This window comes from Lissotriton vulgaris, chromosome 8 (assembly GCF_964263255.1).
Source record: "Lissotriton vulgaris chromosome 8, aLisVul1.2, whole genome shotgun sequence".
Taxonomy (NCBI): Eukaryota; Metazoa; Chordata; class Amphibia; order Caudata; family Salamandridae; genus Lissotriton; species Lissotriton vulgaris.
Window position 1 is genome coordinate 1,506,484,704 of NC_141696.1, and position 18,587 is coordinate 1,506,503,290.

The following is an 18,587-nucleotide window of genomic DNA, read 5'->3' on the forward strand; positions in this document are numbered from 1 at the left end:
AAGGCGAATGCAAGAAACATACCCTAAGCCAATTTATTTTTAAATTAGTGATTGAGAATAAGAGCAAGACGTTTAGTCACCTCACTGTTTGATGGGCTATTTCTCCAATGGCTTATGAACAGACAACCCTTAGGCTGTCCACTGGCTTAAAGTCTAAAACATGAAGAATGAGTGAGCACTGAAATAAAAGAAGATACCCTGCCCCCCCTACAGACAAAACTACATATAAATTGTGTTGTACCAATGAGCTACATCCCTGCATATGAAGTCCACCTTCGATTAAATAAATTCCCTATTCAAAGAGACACCAAGTATCTAGTATGTCATGCGCCTTCAAATTAACAGAGCACCAGTGTCTTCAGGACCTTTTCAGGGTAATGTGCGACCATCCAGCAAATAAAAAAAAAAAAACACCTGTCAGAAACACAGACCAAAAAAAGATCATCATAATAACTGCCCTATCAAATTTGGCTTTGCAGAGAAAACTACCAGTTTGGCATCTAGTCGGAAACTAGAATGGAGACAGAAGCGCAAATATATGAACTACTCTTCCCGCAGCTGATTTGCAAAGTTCTGTAACTGGAATGTTTCTTCTACTTTGCCCCTTTTTGAGTAGGCCTTTGACTTGCTTAAAAGGGAATGGTTTGTTTTTTGACAGGATATCACGTTTTAACATAATGTCCATATAGGCACAATCTATCTAGCTGTCCCCATCCCAGAACAGATAGGCTCCCTATTGACCAATAACTGCCTAGTATTTCTAATTTCCTCTCTCCTAGTTACTCTGATCATGGTTCTAATGAGGGCTTTCCACTTGAGACCAGCGGCTATGGATAAGGGAAAAGCGCTATAGTAGAGCTATAGCCTGTTTGTCTTTATGATTTAAAATTACTTTACTAATAAAGGCTTTTGGGTTTCTAACAAAGCTATACTTGAACAGAAAACCTATCTGGCTCTACAGTCTACTGCCTGTATGACAAATATGGAAAGCAACTTCTAGGACAAATCTGTAAAGTAGCTTTGTGTATGGGCTCAACCAAACATTTTGGGAGGTGAACATGTCGCTCCCACCACCGAGTAGGGCATCTTAAAGTGGGGAACACAGTGACCATCTTTAGGCTGTCCAAAAGTCCTTAAATACACACATTTTGAATAAAAGAGTTTTGCAAAGGACTTTCTGGAGTAGTGATGGCCACTAAATGAACATTAATAGAGAACCTAAATCCTGATCTTGACAAATGGGAAATGGCAAGGCAATTAAAATCTTCTTGTCATGTTATGTGCTCATTCAACTTCTCCATACAATACATACAGAAATTCTGTACAAAGTGCATGAAGAAAGTTACTTGGTGACTCAAGATAATTATGCAATCTGGAATTTAGATCAAATAAGTCACATTGAAGAAATGTAGGCGCCATGTCATCAACCTCACAAATCATTAAGTGCAGGATTCCTCATTGTGCTCTGAATAGTAAGTCTGGTCTGCACAGCAATATGTGTAAGTAAAATGATTCTAATCCTGGTTTGCTTCAGCTACTCTTTCTGGTGTATACTCTATATAAGTGCAGATTGGATCCATAAACTTTAAAGCAGCAATTTGGCAAGCTGGTAGGTGGCTTTATGCAGCACCGAACCAACGTTGTTCCTTTCTAAAAGTGCTGTGTAGCCGCTTATGAGCCCAACCCATGCTTTGTCGGTGTAGGGGCGGTGCCTGTCCATCTCCCAATGTTGCCTCAAGGGCGATACTGAAACTTCTCTGTGATGTCGCAGTGATGCTGCAAACCATTCAGTAAGAGGTCTCCTTGGCCACATATCAAGCAAGTCCTGGATAGTCCAATGTATTTGAAGTTCAGTGGTCACGTCTCCCCATTTGCTACAGAAAAGATTGGCATGGATGTAGGTCACTGACCTATGTATGTGACACAAGGCGCTCCGGTGCCATCTTTGAACAGATTGCCCAGGGAAACCAAGACCACCTACTTTGGAGCCTGGCGCACTAGTGACGGCCTGCTTTCCAAGACCAGAGTGTACAATACGGACATTTTGACCACTTTGTAGGAGTGTGGGTAAACTTTTGAGTAAAACCTACTAGTGAGCAATCCCAGGATGCGACCAGCAGCAACTGGGGAATAACCCGGACCACATTATGAGGAGTGGATGGTGCAAGGATTTGCCAGCGAAACAATAGAGCCCGACCTCAAGGGGACTGTGTTATTGCTCAGGAGTGTAGTAATACTCCCTTGAATGCGTAGAGTTAGAAATAAAATGTGTAATATAAAATTAAGTATTTGGCTGTACATGAATTTCTTGAAATTGCTGTGCGCTTTGGAGTTCTACGTCGTGTTCACTAACCTGTACCTAAATTCCGCCATTACCCCACCCCCACCCCCACCTCCACCTAAGAGAGCCTTTGACTGCTTGCCCATAGTACAACCGATTGTCAAGTGCACAATGGGTACTTGGTCCAGTACAGTGTCCATAGTAGGCTAGGCCCCGTGACATCAGGAGTAAAAGGCCTCAACGACTACGGTTGGGCACGGTAACTCCTCAGTAAGGGGGTTCGGACGGCAGTTTACTGGAATAACGAACTGGCGGTGATACAGGAGATACTTGGTGGGAGAACAGTTAATTCTTTTGTCAGGTAGTATGCTCTTGAATAATATTAAAAGAGACCTAGCAGAATCTTCCTTGATTTAAGATTCCTTATACATCCCGCCAAAAGATGCAAAAGCGTGCAAGCTCTATGTACAAGTGCATTTGAACGTAAACCGCTGCTTTGATATCATGGCATCCGTTGATGTCAAAACCCTTAGTTTTGGAGTATGGTCTAGAAGGTGAAATGGCCCTCAACCGTTAGAGGTAACTGTGCTTTAGATATGCTGCCTGTTGTCGAAAGGTAATGACTGTGCTCGTCAGCTAAAGATCTTTCTGAATGTCCCTTTCGTGTGTCTCAGAATCATCGGTAATGACTTTGGTAAAGGCAGGGGTCACCACACCTCTTGCACAAAAATTGCCATAACCCTCTGATGTTTCTGCCCTTGCAGTCCTATTTTCACCTTACCCTTCAAGGTTGTGGGAGAAAGTTTTAGAGACAGGAGAATGTGTCTGTACAATATATATGGTAGGCACACAATCCAACAATAGTTTGGATCGTTTTCTACTTTCTTCCAGAAAGAGGCAGGACACAAAAAGTGACAAAACAGCACACAGATGTAGATGTTAGGAAATATTTCTCAAGAAAAGCAGCAGGAGATCTCCCTGCACCGAGACCTTGTTAACAGGAATAAAATTGAACTGTAGCAACTAACAGAACATGGAAAAAAAAGTGGACCCCAATTATTTAAAGGACTATTTGTTTAACCTCAATCAGCAGCAGTCTATAATAATCTACAGATTGCGCTTTATTTTTCAGATTTTTCATTTAAAAAAGGCTTTTGAAAGTTTATTGCCACTCGCAATAATATATTGACATTTTAAACATAATTAACTTTTTTTACAGAAAAAAAAAACTTGACTAACAACGTTCTGATATACTGCTAAAAACAGATCTTCATTTGTAGAAAAGATTTGTCCACTGAAGACAGTTTAACATAATTGTATTTAAAACATGCTCCAGTACTGGTGAGGACTAGGCAAGTTAAATGTAGTTTATGCTGAAGCATAATCTATAGTTTACCAGAAGCATGTCTTACCTGGGTTTGGATGTCATCTCCAGTTACAATATTCCCTACAGCTCGCAAGGCAGGAGAAACCACTTTGTAATCGCTATGCCTACAAAACAAATATGCCATGCAATTGTGTTAATATTTTTATATTCAAGAACATTTCATTTGTCAGTGGATTAGATTCAGGGTACAGGCAATGGCTGCTCAACAGTGGCATAAATGAGAAAACGTGACTAGTTAACAGTGGTTCCAATGTTTGTGAACGCTTTTAAGTTGTGAAATACTAGAGCTATATTTTGCAGTTAATATGAGCACTAAAAAGAAAAAGTACATATGACACATATTTTCAATGTGCTCAGCATACTTGGGCACAATTCCAAGGTATCCAAGCATCATAATAGCTTAGTGACCGATGAGAATTCAGAATTTCAGACTACATTTGCAAAGGAGAATTTTGGATGTTTTCTGTTATGGCGAGGTTCTTTTCAATATCGTGCAGGACATTATTTAATTTCCCTGATCAGAGAAACATTCAACACATGAGCTGTGGGTCAATTTATGTATTCTGCGTATTTGAACATACTTACAGCTGTCAAAATTATAAGGATTACTCTGGATGTCGGGAGTATTGCAAATTTAACATATGCGTATTGTAAATGTTACTAGTTCAAAGTAAAATTTCGGAGTCCCAAGGATTCTTGATTGTAATATATCAATTTTATTATTTTGTTTACAATATAAACAAAACTGACATGTTGGCGATTAAAACATTTGTTCTTAATGGAGCACCATAATCATTCACTAGATGTCAATTTGCAATTCTGGTTATACTAAAACGTTTGCCTTAGTTGAGAAATTAAACTAATTTGAACACAAGTCTGAACCATCCAATAACTGAACCAGAGACCATTATGTGGCAAAGAGGAGGGGGGTTTGTAGATGGCTAGGGTGCAGTTTAATTAAATATTTGATGAATGAAAGTTTGAGCTAGATGTAGTAATTTTATAATCAGGAAAACAAAGTAAGAAAAAAACACTGCTTGCCATAGAAAGGTTGATTAATGTGGATGAATACAATTCTGCAGCTCTGATCAGTAAGGCCAACTTTGGGAAAAGGCCAAGAAAAACTGAAAGGGGAGTTGGAGACTCAGAATGGGTGATCAGGGAGGAGACCATCCTTTTTAGCAAATAAGAAGGGGACAAACACACAATTCCTCGGAGTCCTCAGGGAGCCCATGTGGGAATAACATGACAAATGGCAAAGATGACTCAGGTGGAAAAAACTAATGGGGCAAGGTATTTCAGCCGCTACAGTAGGCAACGCAGAGAACAATATGATGTCCTTGTTTAGGAGGGTAGGCGAATTAAATACGGACCTATAGTATTGGAAGCTTTTGAAATTCTCCTTGAATACATATCCGTTCTAACCAGTGGTAAACATCTGATAAGGATCGCTCACATCTAATTAACCTCAAAATTAAAGGTGTTGTTGACGAACACGGAGTTGTGGAATAAAACCACTGTGTATGACTGACTGAGTAGTCTTGACGATTGCCGGAATTTAAGTATTAAACAAGCTCTTTTGAAGCAAGCTGAGTTGACAGAGTGTGTTAGCATTTGAACCTCATTAAAAGTTTTTTCTGAATGAAGAACTTCTCAAATGCCAGATTTCAAGACGTTCAATTCTAGAAAATTTAAATCAATAAACTTAAAAGTTATAATAACTGAGAATAAAGCCCATCTTACATTAAAAGTTCCACTAATCTCCTGCACACTCCTGCGTCAATCACCGCCTGGATTTTGTCATTTGGTCCATCGGACAAATACGATAATGCCCAGCAGGCATCTGCCAGAACATCTGTGTCATTCACAAAGAGGAGCCAGGACAGCACAGCAAGAGAGGGAGAGACCTAGAAAGGAAAATCATTTAGCTCAAGAATTAGACATAAAATATTTATTTTTAACTCTTGTATCTCAAGCTGAATAGATTCTCCTCCCTTATTTACTTAACATCTATAGTTTACTCCATAACTAACCGGCTGCCTGACAACCTTGCACAGTCTGAGCATTATTTATGGGCACTCTTTGCACGCAGATCAATCTGAGAAATCATGTACATGCAAATAAGTATTCAATCACAGATATCACCGCATCCCTTGCTCATTCACACTGGCTGACAGCCATTCTAAGACACCATCAAAACCATTAAACTGCTTTACATTCCTAGTGTGTTCACAATCAGAAAAACTCTGCATTTATGCATTACCTTCGGGAACTCAGGAGGAGGGTTTTTCCCGCGGCACAGGTTCGATAGAGCCCACACTGCATTTCTGGTCATTGTGAGGCGATTCTGCTTTGAAAGCAACCTAACAGCAAAAACAAGGCATTCACCAATGAAAACAGACTACAACAACAAATTTAGATCTAATAAAGGTTTTTCAAGTTAATTTAATATATTAATGCCAGTATTCTTGGGACGCATCAAGAGGGTGGTTTGTTTGGGGGTAAAGGGGTTAAGAAAGGGGCAAATATTGTTGAGATATTGAAATATCCACTCTGTAGATGTGTGGACCTCTAGGGTTGTGTTCTCAATTTTGCAGATGCAGGAGGAATATAAGCTAGACAACCCCCAAGCGTTATTTACATGCAGCTCTGGAAGGTTCTAAGCTCCTGAACTGAGTAAGGGGGAAATACCATGGAGCAATCACCAATAGCATACAGATTACTGGAGGTAGGAACATCAAAATGGCTAAATCACTCAATTTAGGATCCTTGCGGTCAACATGCAGCACATTAAACAAAACGTAAAGGAACAATGATATCAAGCTACGGTCAGTAATTAAGATACTAATGGAAGGAGGCATTACTGTACCCCTGTGGAGTGTTAATATGATCAAGTGTGATTGTTTCAACTAAAAATTCTAACTAAAAACATTATACAAGTGTCCAGATTCAGAAATTTGGCAAAGCAATTAGTGATGACTATGTATGAGGATATGAAACGAAAGATACATGTCTTCCGCTCCTTTAGGACTTCCTGATGATAAAGATATACTGGAGTCAGGGCTGTAGTGGTGGTTAAGACTTTAGGTTTCCCATGGGACTGGAAGCAATGGCAGTCCTACTGAGGATACTACAATACACTACACCTGAATGACCTTGTCAACCACCATCCCATCAATCGCCTCCCATACAGTGGTAAGATCATTGAAAAAGCTGTACATGTTCAACTCCACTCACATTAAAGCTAACAAGCTTGTGTGACTACCAGTGTGGCTTCCGATTCACGCTGCAGCACGGAAAAAGCCTTTTTATACATTATAGACTATGCCCCTCTTGGCCCCCTGCTTCCAGATATGGCTGGACCGCTCAGCTGCTTTCGACACAGTAGGCCATCCCACCCTCATACACACCCTAGCGTCATAAATGGGATTCACTGGCTATGTCCTTTACTGGTTCTCCTCCTACCATTCCAACTGACCAGTTTGTTGACATGGACACCTCCAGGTCACAAAATACACCAATAACATATGAAGTATCCCAGGGTTCCATATTGTCTCCTGTCATCCACATCCTCTACATGGAGCCGCTTAGTGCTCTACTCTGATAATGGCAACAAGAGTCCCCAATATGCCAATGACACACAACTCTACTTAAAAGTCTGCTCTGCTTCAGGCATTCAAACAGTGAAAGAACAACAACCAGACCTGCAAGTCCAGCACCTACCTAAAGCTCAACCAAACCAAGAAAGAATTTGCCAAGAACAAAACAAGATCCAGTACAAACCTGGCACAATGACAAACCTTGACAGTTTCAAACCAAACACTTCCCAAATGTGAAATTACTCATATTCACCCTGAACACTAACCTCTCCTTCAAGAACAAATCCCCCAAAACACAAAGAAGGCCAGGTAATAACTTACTCTTCTAAAGAAAGTCAGTTTCTTACAGAAACTAGCCTTCGAGCTGCTGTTCAAGCCAGTGCACTCTTGCATTTGGATGGTGGTAATGCCCTATTCCATGGCCTAAAATATTTACAACAAGGGGTGGTGAGGGATAGAGTCTCTGAATTAAGCAGAAAACTCTCACCCAGTCAAGAGATCAGGGCTAGATCCAACACCGTTTTTTAGCTCACTGCACCATCCCAGTTTCAGAACCTGGCTGTATGCAAATTAGTCTGTTCCTGTCCCCGTGCATGATGGGAACAGGGCAAACCAAACTACCAAAGCCAATTCTTACACTGGGAAGGAAACAAGCTCCCGGGGACCGGTTTCTGGCATTACAGCCGTCTTCGGCCCGGTTTGCTTGAATCCTGATGGTGCAATGAGCAAGGGACTCACATCTGAGTATACCCTTCCACGCTTAGGGTGGACAAAAATATTTACAACAAGGGGTGGTGAGGGACAGAGTCTCTGAATTAAGCAGAAAACACTCACCCAGTCAAGAGATCAGGGCTAGACCCAACATCGTTTTTTAGCTCACTGCACCATCCCAGTTTCAGAACCTGGCTGTATGCAAATTAGTCTGTTCCTGTCCCAGTGCATGATGGGAACAGGGCAAACCAAACTACAAAAGCCAATTCTTACACTGGGAAGGAAACAAGCTCCCGGGGACAGGTTTCTGGCATTACAGCCGTCTTCGGCCCGGTTTGCTTGAATCCTGATGGTGCAATGAGCAAGGGACTCACATCTGAGTATACCCTTCCACGCTTAGGGTGGCAGGGTATACTCAGACATGAGTCCCTTTCTCACTGCACCATCAGGATTCAAGCAAGCCGGGCCGAAGACGGCTGAAATGCCAGAAACCGGTCCCCGATAGCTTGTCTCCTTTCTGGTGAAGAATTGGCTTGGTAGTTTAGTCTGCCCTGTTCCCATGATGCACTGGGCCAGGGACAGACTGATTTGCATATAGCCAGGTTCTGAGCTGGGATGGTGCAGTGAGATAAATAACGGTGATGGATCAAGCCCTGATCTTTGGACTGGGTAAGAGTGGTCTGCTTAATTCAGACACTCTGTTCATCACCAGCCCCTTTTCTGAATCGTTTTTGGCCACTATAGGTGTGGCAGGGTATACTCAGACATGAGTCCCTTTCTCACTGCACCATCAGGATTCAAGCAAGCCGGGCCGAAGACGGCTGAAATGCCAGAAACCGGTCCCCGATAGCTTGTCTCCTTTCTGGTGAAAAATTGGCTTGGTAGTTTAGTCTGCCCTGTTCCCATAATGCACTGGGCCAGGGACAGACTGATTTGCATATAGCCAGGTTCTGAGCTGGGATGGTGCAGTGAGATAAATAACGGTGATGGATCAAGCCCTGATCTTTGGACTGGGTAAGAGTGGTCTGCTTAATTCAGACACTCTGTTCATCACCACCCCCTTTTCTGAATCCTATTCCATGGCCTACCAGACTGCAGCACGTCATTCCGGTCCTGAAGAAATAGCACCACAAACTCCCAACCTGATGGAACACTGGCTACCCTTTGCTAGCCCGAACAAACTTCAAAACCTGCTGCATCATTTACAAAGTCATCACAACCAGCACCGCCACTTATCTTGCAGACAAACTCACCATCTCTAGTGGTTCTCGGCACACTCGCAGCCAAGACACCATCAGACTGCACATTAAGAAGTGTAAAAAAGACAAAACAAGACAAGAGGCCTTTTCCTGCTATTCGCCGAGGATCTGGAACAATATCCCCGCTAGAATACGAGATGGTGTCATGTTCTTTTCAGAACCTTTCTACATGGTAATCACTGTACCCAACTGAGAAAATAGTGGGATTATACATCGGTCCCCAATGTCAAAAGTTTGGATGGCAGGTTTAATGGTTGCTCATGAGTACCTTTAATTGCTGTAGGAACACATGGATTATAATCTGTTTAAGACTGAGATCTGTGCCAGAAAAGGTTACTTCTCGGTAATCCTAGATAGATGCCAGGAAAATCCTCAAAGTCAAAATATTTGAACTGCATGGTCCATTCAAGGGATCTCTCCCTAAATAAAATGGGACTATAAACAACATCCACATCCAGGAGGGAGAGGGGCAGGAGCTTACAGTGTTAGACCGCATGACATTTTTCCAGCTACTAGCAGCGCTGCATGCTTACCACCCATCCTTTCCCAAGGCACCAAACACTTTCCAGACTATGGAGTGTTTAAAAAAAAAAAAAAAAAAACATCCTCACATAAGCTGATCATGTGCCTCTATACAGACATGCAAAACACTGCCCCGCTATGCAAAACCCGAACCCGCCAGGAATGGGAAACTGCTATCACGAAGGAACAATATACCTACAGCTGCGCATATGCGCGCACCCTCTCCCCGAATTACCGACTGCGTCTTCTACATTTGAATTTCCTACATGGCACATATATAACCCCCGCAAGGCTTATGCGACTAGGATTGGCATCAGATGCGCGCTGCCAGAGATGTAGGGTTTCTGATGCAACCTTCCTGCACCTAGCATGGGAATGCCTCCAGATTCACACATAATAGGGGACAGTATTTGACGCAATAGATGAGATGTCAGACACACCCATAGACAGATCGCTACTGACGGCACTATTAGGGTACGTGAAGAACATTCTAACAGGTGATAGACGGCTTTGAGCGATGTTACTGCTGCTCGCCAAAAGACGCATCGCCATGATATGGGACAGGAACCAGGCCCCCAAGAAAACAATGTGGCTCAGAGATGCGGCGTTGTGTCAGTAACAGTTAGCTGCACTCTGGGACTTGATGCCTACTCAAACCAGACCCAGAGACATCTGGGGCCCCCCTACAACAATACGCAAGTGCACATACGATTGATATAGCTGCTTCCTCTATGCTCCAACGATAGAGGTGTCGCTCTGCTTAGTTCCCCTCCCAACCACGCAGAGCCAGTGAGACCCTACACAAGGACGCACAGCTAAATTGCGCGACCTAGGACCCTCCCTTACCCTGATCTACCCCTTGGACCCCCCCCAGCTCGCATGGTACATTTTATGCTCACCAGAGCGGAATGTACAAGAGCTTACAGGAAGTCAACAGGATCCTGTGGGGACCTTTAAGCAACACTGTATGCTAAACGAATTTCCTAAGTATGATTTGTCACATGCAGACTCTGCCAAACACGATACGCTAGAATAATGGACATTGCACAGGGAATTGTAATTCATAAATCGTAATGCATGTATGCTTGAACGTGATTCCAACTGTAATTGTATACACAAACCTTGAATAAAAAGAACGTCATTAAAAACATCGACCACAAGCTTTTCTTTTTTTTAATTGAAGGAAGGAAAAACAGGGCAATGTTCGCACATAGGCCGTCATACATATAGGCTGAAAAACGGACTAATTTTTATGGTAAAAAAGTAAGTATTCAGGGCAGAAGATAAATATTTCATGTTCATTTTTGCAAGGAAGGTTTCTAAATACTTTGATGAGGATTACTCTAGTGGAGAGCTTAGATTATGAGTAACTTTTTTTCTCCTCCAAGAAAAATAAAACAATTAGTCCGAAGCACGGAATAGAGCAAGCCCATCCAACATACACAACGCAGATGAACAAATGATTTCCTCAAAAAGATTCCTCAAGGAAGCCCATCCCATCAGGGCATCCAGCATGGACTCCAAATCAAAACAAAAGTGTCATGTAGATGTCTGCCTAACATTTTTCGTTTTGTCCAAACAGAACTTCAACCCTCTCAACACAAAAGGAGTATGGATGGCCCTTCCCACTGGAAGTGACATATTAGGAAAGAAAATGAACAAATAAATGGTTTGAGTGACATGGAAATCCGAAACAGTCTTAAGTAGAATAGTCGGATGAGTGCTTATGACCACTCTGTTTTTATGGACAGTGAAGGGCTCCTGTGCGCATAAAGCCACTATCGCACTGAAACTATAAGATAAAGTTATAATTATTTTGAAAGCAGCCTTAGTCATAAGGGGCAGAAATAAATATATATATAAATATATATATATAAATATATATATAGACAGATGTTAAGGTAGCTTAATAGAGAGGGGGAGGACCCTCTAATACCTTGTAAGAATTCTTTCATCACTGGTATGCTGCAGAAAGGTTTGCGAAGGAGCGTTCCTATGGGCAATAACTGCCAGAAGGTGTACCTTAATTGAATAAAGGAGCAAACGAGATCTCACTACCTGCAGAAGTACAAGTTCTGCACACCTGGAAGGGTAATATTTGTTTGTGATGAGCCAGATGCATAAGTCTTCCATTTGAAAGCGTATGATGTTTTGGTGGAAAGGCACTTTGCCTCGCAGTCTGTATTGTATGAGTTCAGGAACCAGTCAATTTCGTTTTTTTGGAGAGTGTTTTATATAGCGCAAACTAGACCAGAAGGTATCGACTATCAGATCTGTTTACATGAGCACCAGTTTCGTTAGAGACTGACACATTAATTTGTTTTTTGTTAGGCACGAGGAGATTAAGTGATATGCCCAGAATCACAGGATGTGGAGCGTTGTTGCAGACTCTAACCCGGTTTCGCAGATTTGAGGTCGACTGCCCTAACAGTTAGGCCACGTCCTCTTTCCAAGTTAAACTGATGAAAGGTTGGGATGTATGATCCGGACTCCAAACTTAAGAACCAGATCCAGCCTGCATGGCAGCCTCCTCTGTGGAGCAGAAGATCTGTAATCCACAACTGGCATGGCTACTCCAGAGCGGTCAGGGTTATTCTGACCTTACAGTGGAACTGCTTCATCAGCACTGTAAGGATCAGATAAAATGTAAAGTGGGTACTATACATTCGAAGCGCACACCACTCAATGACAGTTGTGTTGTGTAACAAACAGAATTGTTAGGTGTGCATTTTGGTTATCGTTATATATTGTGGAAATCCCTGTCACAAACATATCTAGACGTTGATGTACCACGTTGGTACTGGACAAAGACATCTGTCCCTTATAGCAAATTCCTGGGGGTTAAGGAAAAATTATTAGCATAATCCACGTTTGAACACATGCCCGACACTCGAGTCAGTACCTCCGCTCACGTGCCTGAGTTTCAAACAATGTACATGTTCATGCAGCCACCCTGCACTAGATTCTGTGCGATACTTAGCACTGGCTTTACAATTTAACAGTTACATCAACTTCTAGATATGTTTGTGACAGGGATTTCCACGATAACCAAAATGCACACCGAAAGCAAGGGAGCTCCAATTCTTGGTCTATTAGTGAGCACGCACTGTAATCAATTATAGATGTATCTTGTGTCAAAATATCATGAAACAAATGGTGGTATTTGTATTACTTTTAGCCCTGATGAAGTCGTAGGGGTATCTCCCATCAAACGACGAAACAAGTGTTGGGTAAAAGAAGGTCATCTGAAAGAAAAAATAAATCTAACACTGAACAAAAGAAAAGAAATCTCCTATGTTCATCAATAATTCAGTTTGTTACACAACACAACACAACTGGAATGGAATGGCGTGTGCTTCAAATTTATAGTATATGTTCACCGATCTTCGAATTGTACCAGGGGAGTAGGGTGTTTTTCCACCACCATTGAAAGCACAGTGGGCGAAAAGCCGGTTGCATGAATATGCATATAAATTTTGTTTGAGCACTCGACACCTCACAAACACCTAGTTCTGACTTAAGTGTAAACTGACCTCCTTGATGTGTATCAAAAGGGTATTTCCCATCATCCCCGGTTCATAGTACGTGGAGGTTAAGTCTGGGCATTCCTGAATTCCTGCATCTGAACAACTGAAGAAAGCCCCAGTCATGAAGGATACTTTGCAGAACTTAATTGTTAAATTGTGTACGGTTTTCCCGAAACGATCTCCTGAGCAAACCCGTCTCTGCATTCCCAAAAACGAAGAATCGCTGTGATATAAGTCCTTTACAATATGCCATTTCCATGGACGTTGATTCACCAAAATACCAGGGGTAGCAGAACTAATATCATATACCCGCTTATCTTAATGATGTCACTGGAAGTGAAATTATATGACCCTGCATCGTCCCAAGAAGTAATGTCACATAACCTTTAATCCTGATGACATCACAATAATTAACAATGCTGAAGCTACATAATTGCATATTATATATTCTTCTAGGGAAGAACAGGGTGGGTGTTTCTCTCCCCTGAGAAATCTTTCGGAAAAAATGGGCGTTACTTATTCATTTTAGTACACAATTTTCACATAAATTTGCTACAAAGCCATAGGCTCTAAAAAGGGAACTCATTAAATAGCGAAGTACTTTCATAGTTTGCCAAGCTACTGAAATCTGACAGGCCTAGGAATTCAATTAGGTTTATAAAATGTCCTATGGGTCCCCCATTTGGAAAAAATAAATTACCTCCATTGCTAGGACCAACATTTTGTCATGATGGCACCTTTCGCCTAAACATTACATACTATATGCCTGAATTTTCCCAATACTTCTTCTCTTGCACTATGGAGGTCCTTTATGTCAAAGGTTATGTCTAATATTTCAAGGACCACATTTTGTCATAGATGGCTCCATGACCTTGTCACAGCTGTCTGATGCCAAGAATTTGCTTCAATGGGCCTTCACCAACAATTTGCCACAGGTGCCACACCTATGCCAATAATTTCCCCTGGTACGCCAGCACTGGCTTTTTTTTTACCTACTGTGTGCCAGAATCAGCATTTTGACAAGGGTATTGAATATGCAGGTATTGCCTCCAGTATTCCAGTACCAACATTCTGTCAAGGGTGTTTCTATAAGCCAAGAAGCATGCCAGGGCCAACAGCAGATCTGCAAGCATAACATGCTCGCTGACATTCACTTATTCACTCTTATTCTATAATTAGCACTCACTTGCACTCATTAATTTTCACCTACTCTCTTGCACTCAGTCTCACCCTGAATCAATCATTCACACTATCACTCACTCTGACTCACTTATACTTACTCACTCATTTTGATACACACACCCATCCATGATTCTATGTACAAACACACATGCTCACACATACTCTAGGGTAATAGCAGTGTCCTCCCACATTTAACACTAAAATTGAGTTTGAAGCACTGTGCCGCAAATAAACTCAGAGACAGACTTCAAAAAGAACAAAGCAGGGCTTTCCAGCAACCAGACAGTGAATTCCCAAGAACGGTTTTGGCATCCTGTTTGCGCCCCCTTGAATGCACCCCAGGTGTTAAAACCAAACCCTGCAGACCTTTTCAGCAACATTTGACACTCCATCAAAAAAGAGACTAACTGTGATTGGAGCCTTCCTGGCTGGAGGGGGCGGGGTGGGAGTGGGAGTGGCTAAAGCGGGAGAGATGTTAGGCTGAAACAAAGGAATGGCCCTACCCAGCGGTAACCTAACAATTGCCAGTGACAGGGAGGAGTCTCAAAAGGAATACTGGATTTCAAAACATTAAAACTCGATAACACATAATTGGTGGATAGGTAGTAGCAGTAAATGTCTCACAATGCTACGAACCTGCTCTACCAGGTTTACACCTGGCCACAAGCTACAGATAAGTGTATGTAGCACCGCTGTTGAGAAAATAACTCACTAGTAGTCAATTAGAAGGAAATACCTCTTTCTGTATGGTCACCCCCAAGTTTTTCGGCTGATGCAGCTGGTCTCTCAACTGAGATTGCTAACCAGACCTCGTTGCCAGTGCCCTGACAAAGTTTATGCTGAATTGGCTGTACCCAACGGGAAATGGCTAACTTACCTGTAAGTCCCTAGTAAATGGTACCCTGGTAACCAAGGCATGTAAATTAGAGAGGCACCCCAGGACTCTCAGCACTGGGTGTACCACCCTGGAGGTCCCCAAAGTAAAACGAGCCCCGCAGTCCGCCACTGCAGGCTGGGAGAGCAGACACTCACTGCTAGCCTGACTTTGCCTTTAACAGCAAAGGCAAAGCCACTGCTTCCCTAGACGTGTGTAAGTCACCCCTAAGGCGGGCCTAGCGAATCTAAAAGGCAGGGTGTGACATAGGACACGTACAGCCAGTAAAACCCACAAAACTATTGTTTTACTGTGGATAGACTTGGTCGCCCAAGTGGCAAGTACAGGGTTACACTCCGATCCCTCAGCTTTGCTAACTCATGAACTGTGAGACCAAAGTGGGCACGCCAAATTATCAAACAACTTGTTACATTAAGCCCGACTTATCTCAAGTCGAAATTAATGTAACTTGTTTCAGTGAGCAGCTTTAGCAAAGTTGCCACTTTGTCTTTAAAACTCCTGTGACTTCCCGAACACACATCAACCCTAATCCTAGAGATAGCTTTCTGCCCTGGTGGAAAGACATGGCAACGACTCTCAGGAAGGCGCACAATGAGGGATTGCAGGCCAGGGAGTCGTCATCTCCCTCCTGCAGCAAGCCACTTGGGCACGGCCCCAAAAAGGCAGACTTGAAAGGTGAAGCAACCGTTAAAGGGCTGATGTGTAGTACCAGGAGGGAGGGCTGCCCCGCTGTAGAGGTAGACTGGCTGACGCAAGAAGCAGAGTGGGGAAACTGGATGCCAAACCGGTTTACCTAGTGGCACGTAGCCTGAGGTAGCCACACCCCAGTGCCACACCTTCATGTGCCGCTGTAATCAAAGCAGCTCTGCGATCCAAGTTGGGAACCAAACGCTCGCCAACTTCAGGGATTTTCACATAAGGAACCTTATCGGGACTTAAGTGGTATGTGTATTTAGAAGGGAATCCCGCAGGATATTTACCTCCCTTCTCCGTTGCAGCTATAGCTGCCAAGATGTCATCATCTATTTTGCTTTTGGACCTCGTGACTGCTGCAACTAAGTATTTTGATACCGCTGACTTCGCTGCTTCATCAGCAAGCGAGTTGCCAACAGCTTGGACCCCCACGCGCTGATGACCGAGAGTATGAATCACAAACACAAGTGGCAGCTTCTCTTTAAGTTCCGCCACTCGGACCCAGATCGTTTTATGTTTTATTGTGCTACCTTTGGAGTCATGAAAATCATTCTGAATCCAAAAGAACAAGTTCTCATTGTAAGACTGGACACAGTAGTAAGAATCACTTACGATCAAAGTCGTCACACTAGGATCCGCGTATTCTAATGCAAGCATCAGAGCCCGAAGCTCTGCTAATTGTGCGGTGCAGTCACCAAGTGTCTGCGTGTGCACGACACTAGACTCAAACTCATCGTTCACCATGGCACCGACCACAATGGCGCAAGCGGAAACGTAGGCATGTTTAGAGCCATGCGCAACCTGCGCCGAACCATCAGTGTAAATGATGCAATGGAAATCCTCCAACGGCCGCATTGCTAATGGAGCAGGATGAACAAATTCATACTGTAAATACTCCTGTGACCGTAAAGTGGCGTCAAAAATAAACGTGACATCCTGGGACGTCAAGGACGCAGCCCATTGAATCCACCGAGGGTGCAAAGCTTTGGAATTAGGTACACTGGCTTTCGTAACCGCCTCTAAGGCAGGACACGGGGTAACAACCAACATGCGCTTTCCTTGTGACAGGGCACGTTCTTTAAGAATTGCCATCTGCACAGCCGTTAAAACTTTCTCCACAGTGGAAAAACGCAATTCAGCCGAAGTGTACAAGTGTGACTTGTAAGCAATAGGTACTGTATCTCCTTCATTAAAAGTCAGGTACGTGAAACCCACCGCCCCAGGGATAATTCTTTTCACCAGGTTGGTCTGGTTATCACGAGTCTGTAAGTATTCAGAAGCGAGCAAATCAGCCTGCAAAGACTGCAGAATGGCCGAATGCTCAGGCAGCCAGCATGATTTGGAAAAATTTGGTTGTATCAAAGCATACAAAGGCTTGATACGCTGGGCATATTCCGGAATGTAAGTCCTCCCGAAATTCAGAAAGCCCAGAAGAGATTGTAATTTTTTCAGTGTTGTAGGAGAGCACAAATGTGCGCATTTCTCCAGGAAATGGGGTGCTAAACCCTTCCCTTCATGGTTAAGCTCGTAACCTAGAAACAACACCGTGTACTCTGCAATGTGCGACTTTGCAAAGTTAAATTTGTAACCCATGTCAGCAAAGTTACAAATTATGCTATTTACTCGACACAGATGCTCCCAAAGATAGTCGTCTGTGAGATAAATGTCATCCACATACGAACAAGCAACTGGATCGAAGCTCTCCAAAAGAGAGACTATGCGTGCGGAAAAAACTCCAGGACTGTTCTTGTAGCCCATTGGGAGTCGTTTAAACATTTTTTGCACACCGGCGCACGTAAAACTGGTCCATTGGGAACTTAGACCGTCTAATCTATGTGCATAAAAACCATTGGAAATGTCAAGCGTGGTTTTGAACCGTTTACGCTCAAGACTATTCACTAACGCAGAGCCGTGCGTATTCTGTACTGCACAGTTACAGCAATGCGAGTTCAAATGCCTATAATCCAAAACCAAACGATATGAGCCGTCCGGCTTGTTCACAGTAAAAAGGGGGTTATTCATCGGTGACACACACGTTTCAATTACACCTTGATATTCCAATTGTTCAAGGATAGCTGCGACTGAAGCTTTCGCTTCACGCCGTATGGGATATTGAGGTTGAGGCTGTGGCTGTGACCGTAAAGGAATCTCATGGCTTGGTGACAATTTATCCCAGCCACATTGATTGCGGTACACAGACGGCGCAAGCGCCAGAGCCCACTCTTCTGCAAAATGCAGCGCCTCCACCCTCGGCACAGTGTGCGCGAAGCTGGGTAGGATTACCTCCTCCCCTCGCGGAGCTGCGAGAACAAAAGGTGGGGGCCAGTCAGCCTCCGAAAGCAAAATGTCATACGTAGACGAGAGATTTTCCCAAAATACCCCTTTTACAGTTCGCTGCATGTCACCTTCAATTAACAGGACAATTTCAAAAAGTCGTTCAGGGGGAGCAACATGCGTATCTGCTGTTTCTATCACAACATAAATGTCAGTCGCTGTCACCTTCAACAGTGGACGGAGGGCCTCTCTCACTA

General features: G+C 43.1%; 1 protein-coding gene across 1 annotated transcript in view; it reads right to left on the bottom strand.

Annotated features, from left to right (window-relative positions):
• LOC147699012 (importin subunit alpha-5) overlaps positions 1–18,587 on the bottom strand; it is a 270,809-nt gene that overhangs the window by 51,846 nt on the left and 200,376 nt on the right. The window contains exons 8-10 of the mRNA XM_086935614.1: positions 5,932–6,031; positions 5,412–5,575; positions 3,694–3,772 (exon numbers count right to left, since the gene is read on the bottom strand). Coding sequence (XP_086791740.1) covers positions 3,694–3,772; positions 5,412–5,575; positions 5,932–6,031 — 343 coding nt within the window. The remainder of the gene's footprint in view (positions 1–3,693; positions 3,773–5,411; positions 5,576–5,931; positions 6,032–18,587) is intronic.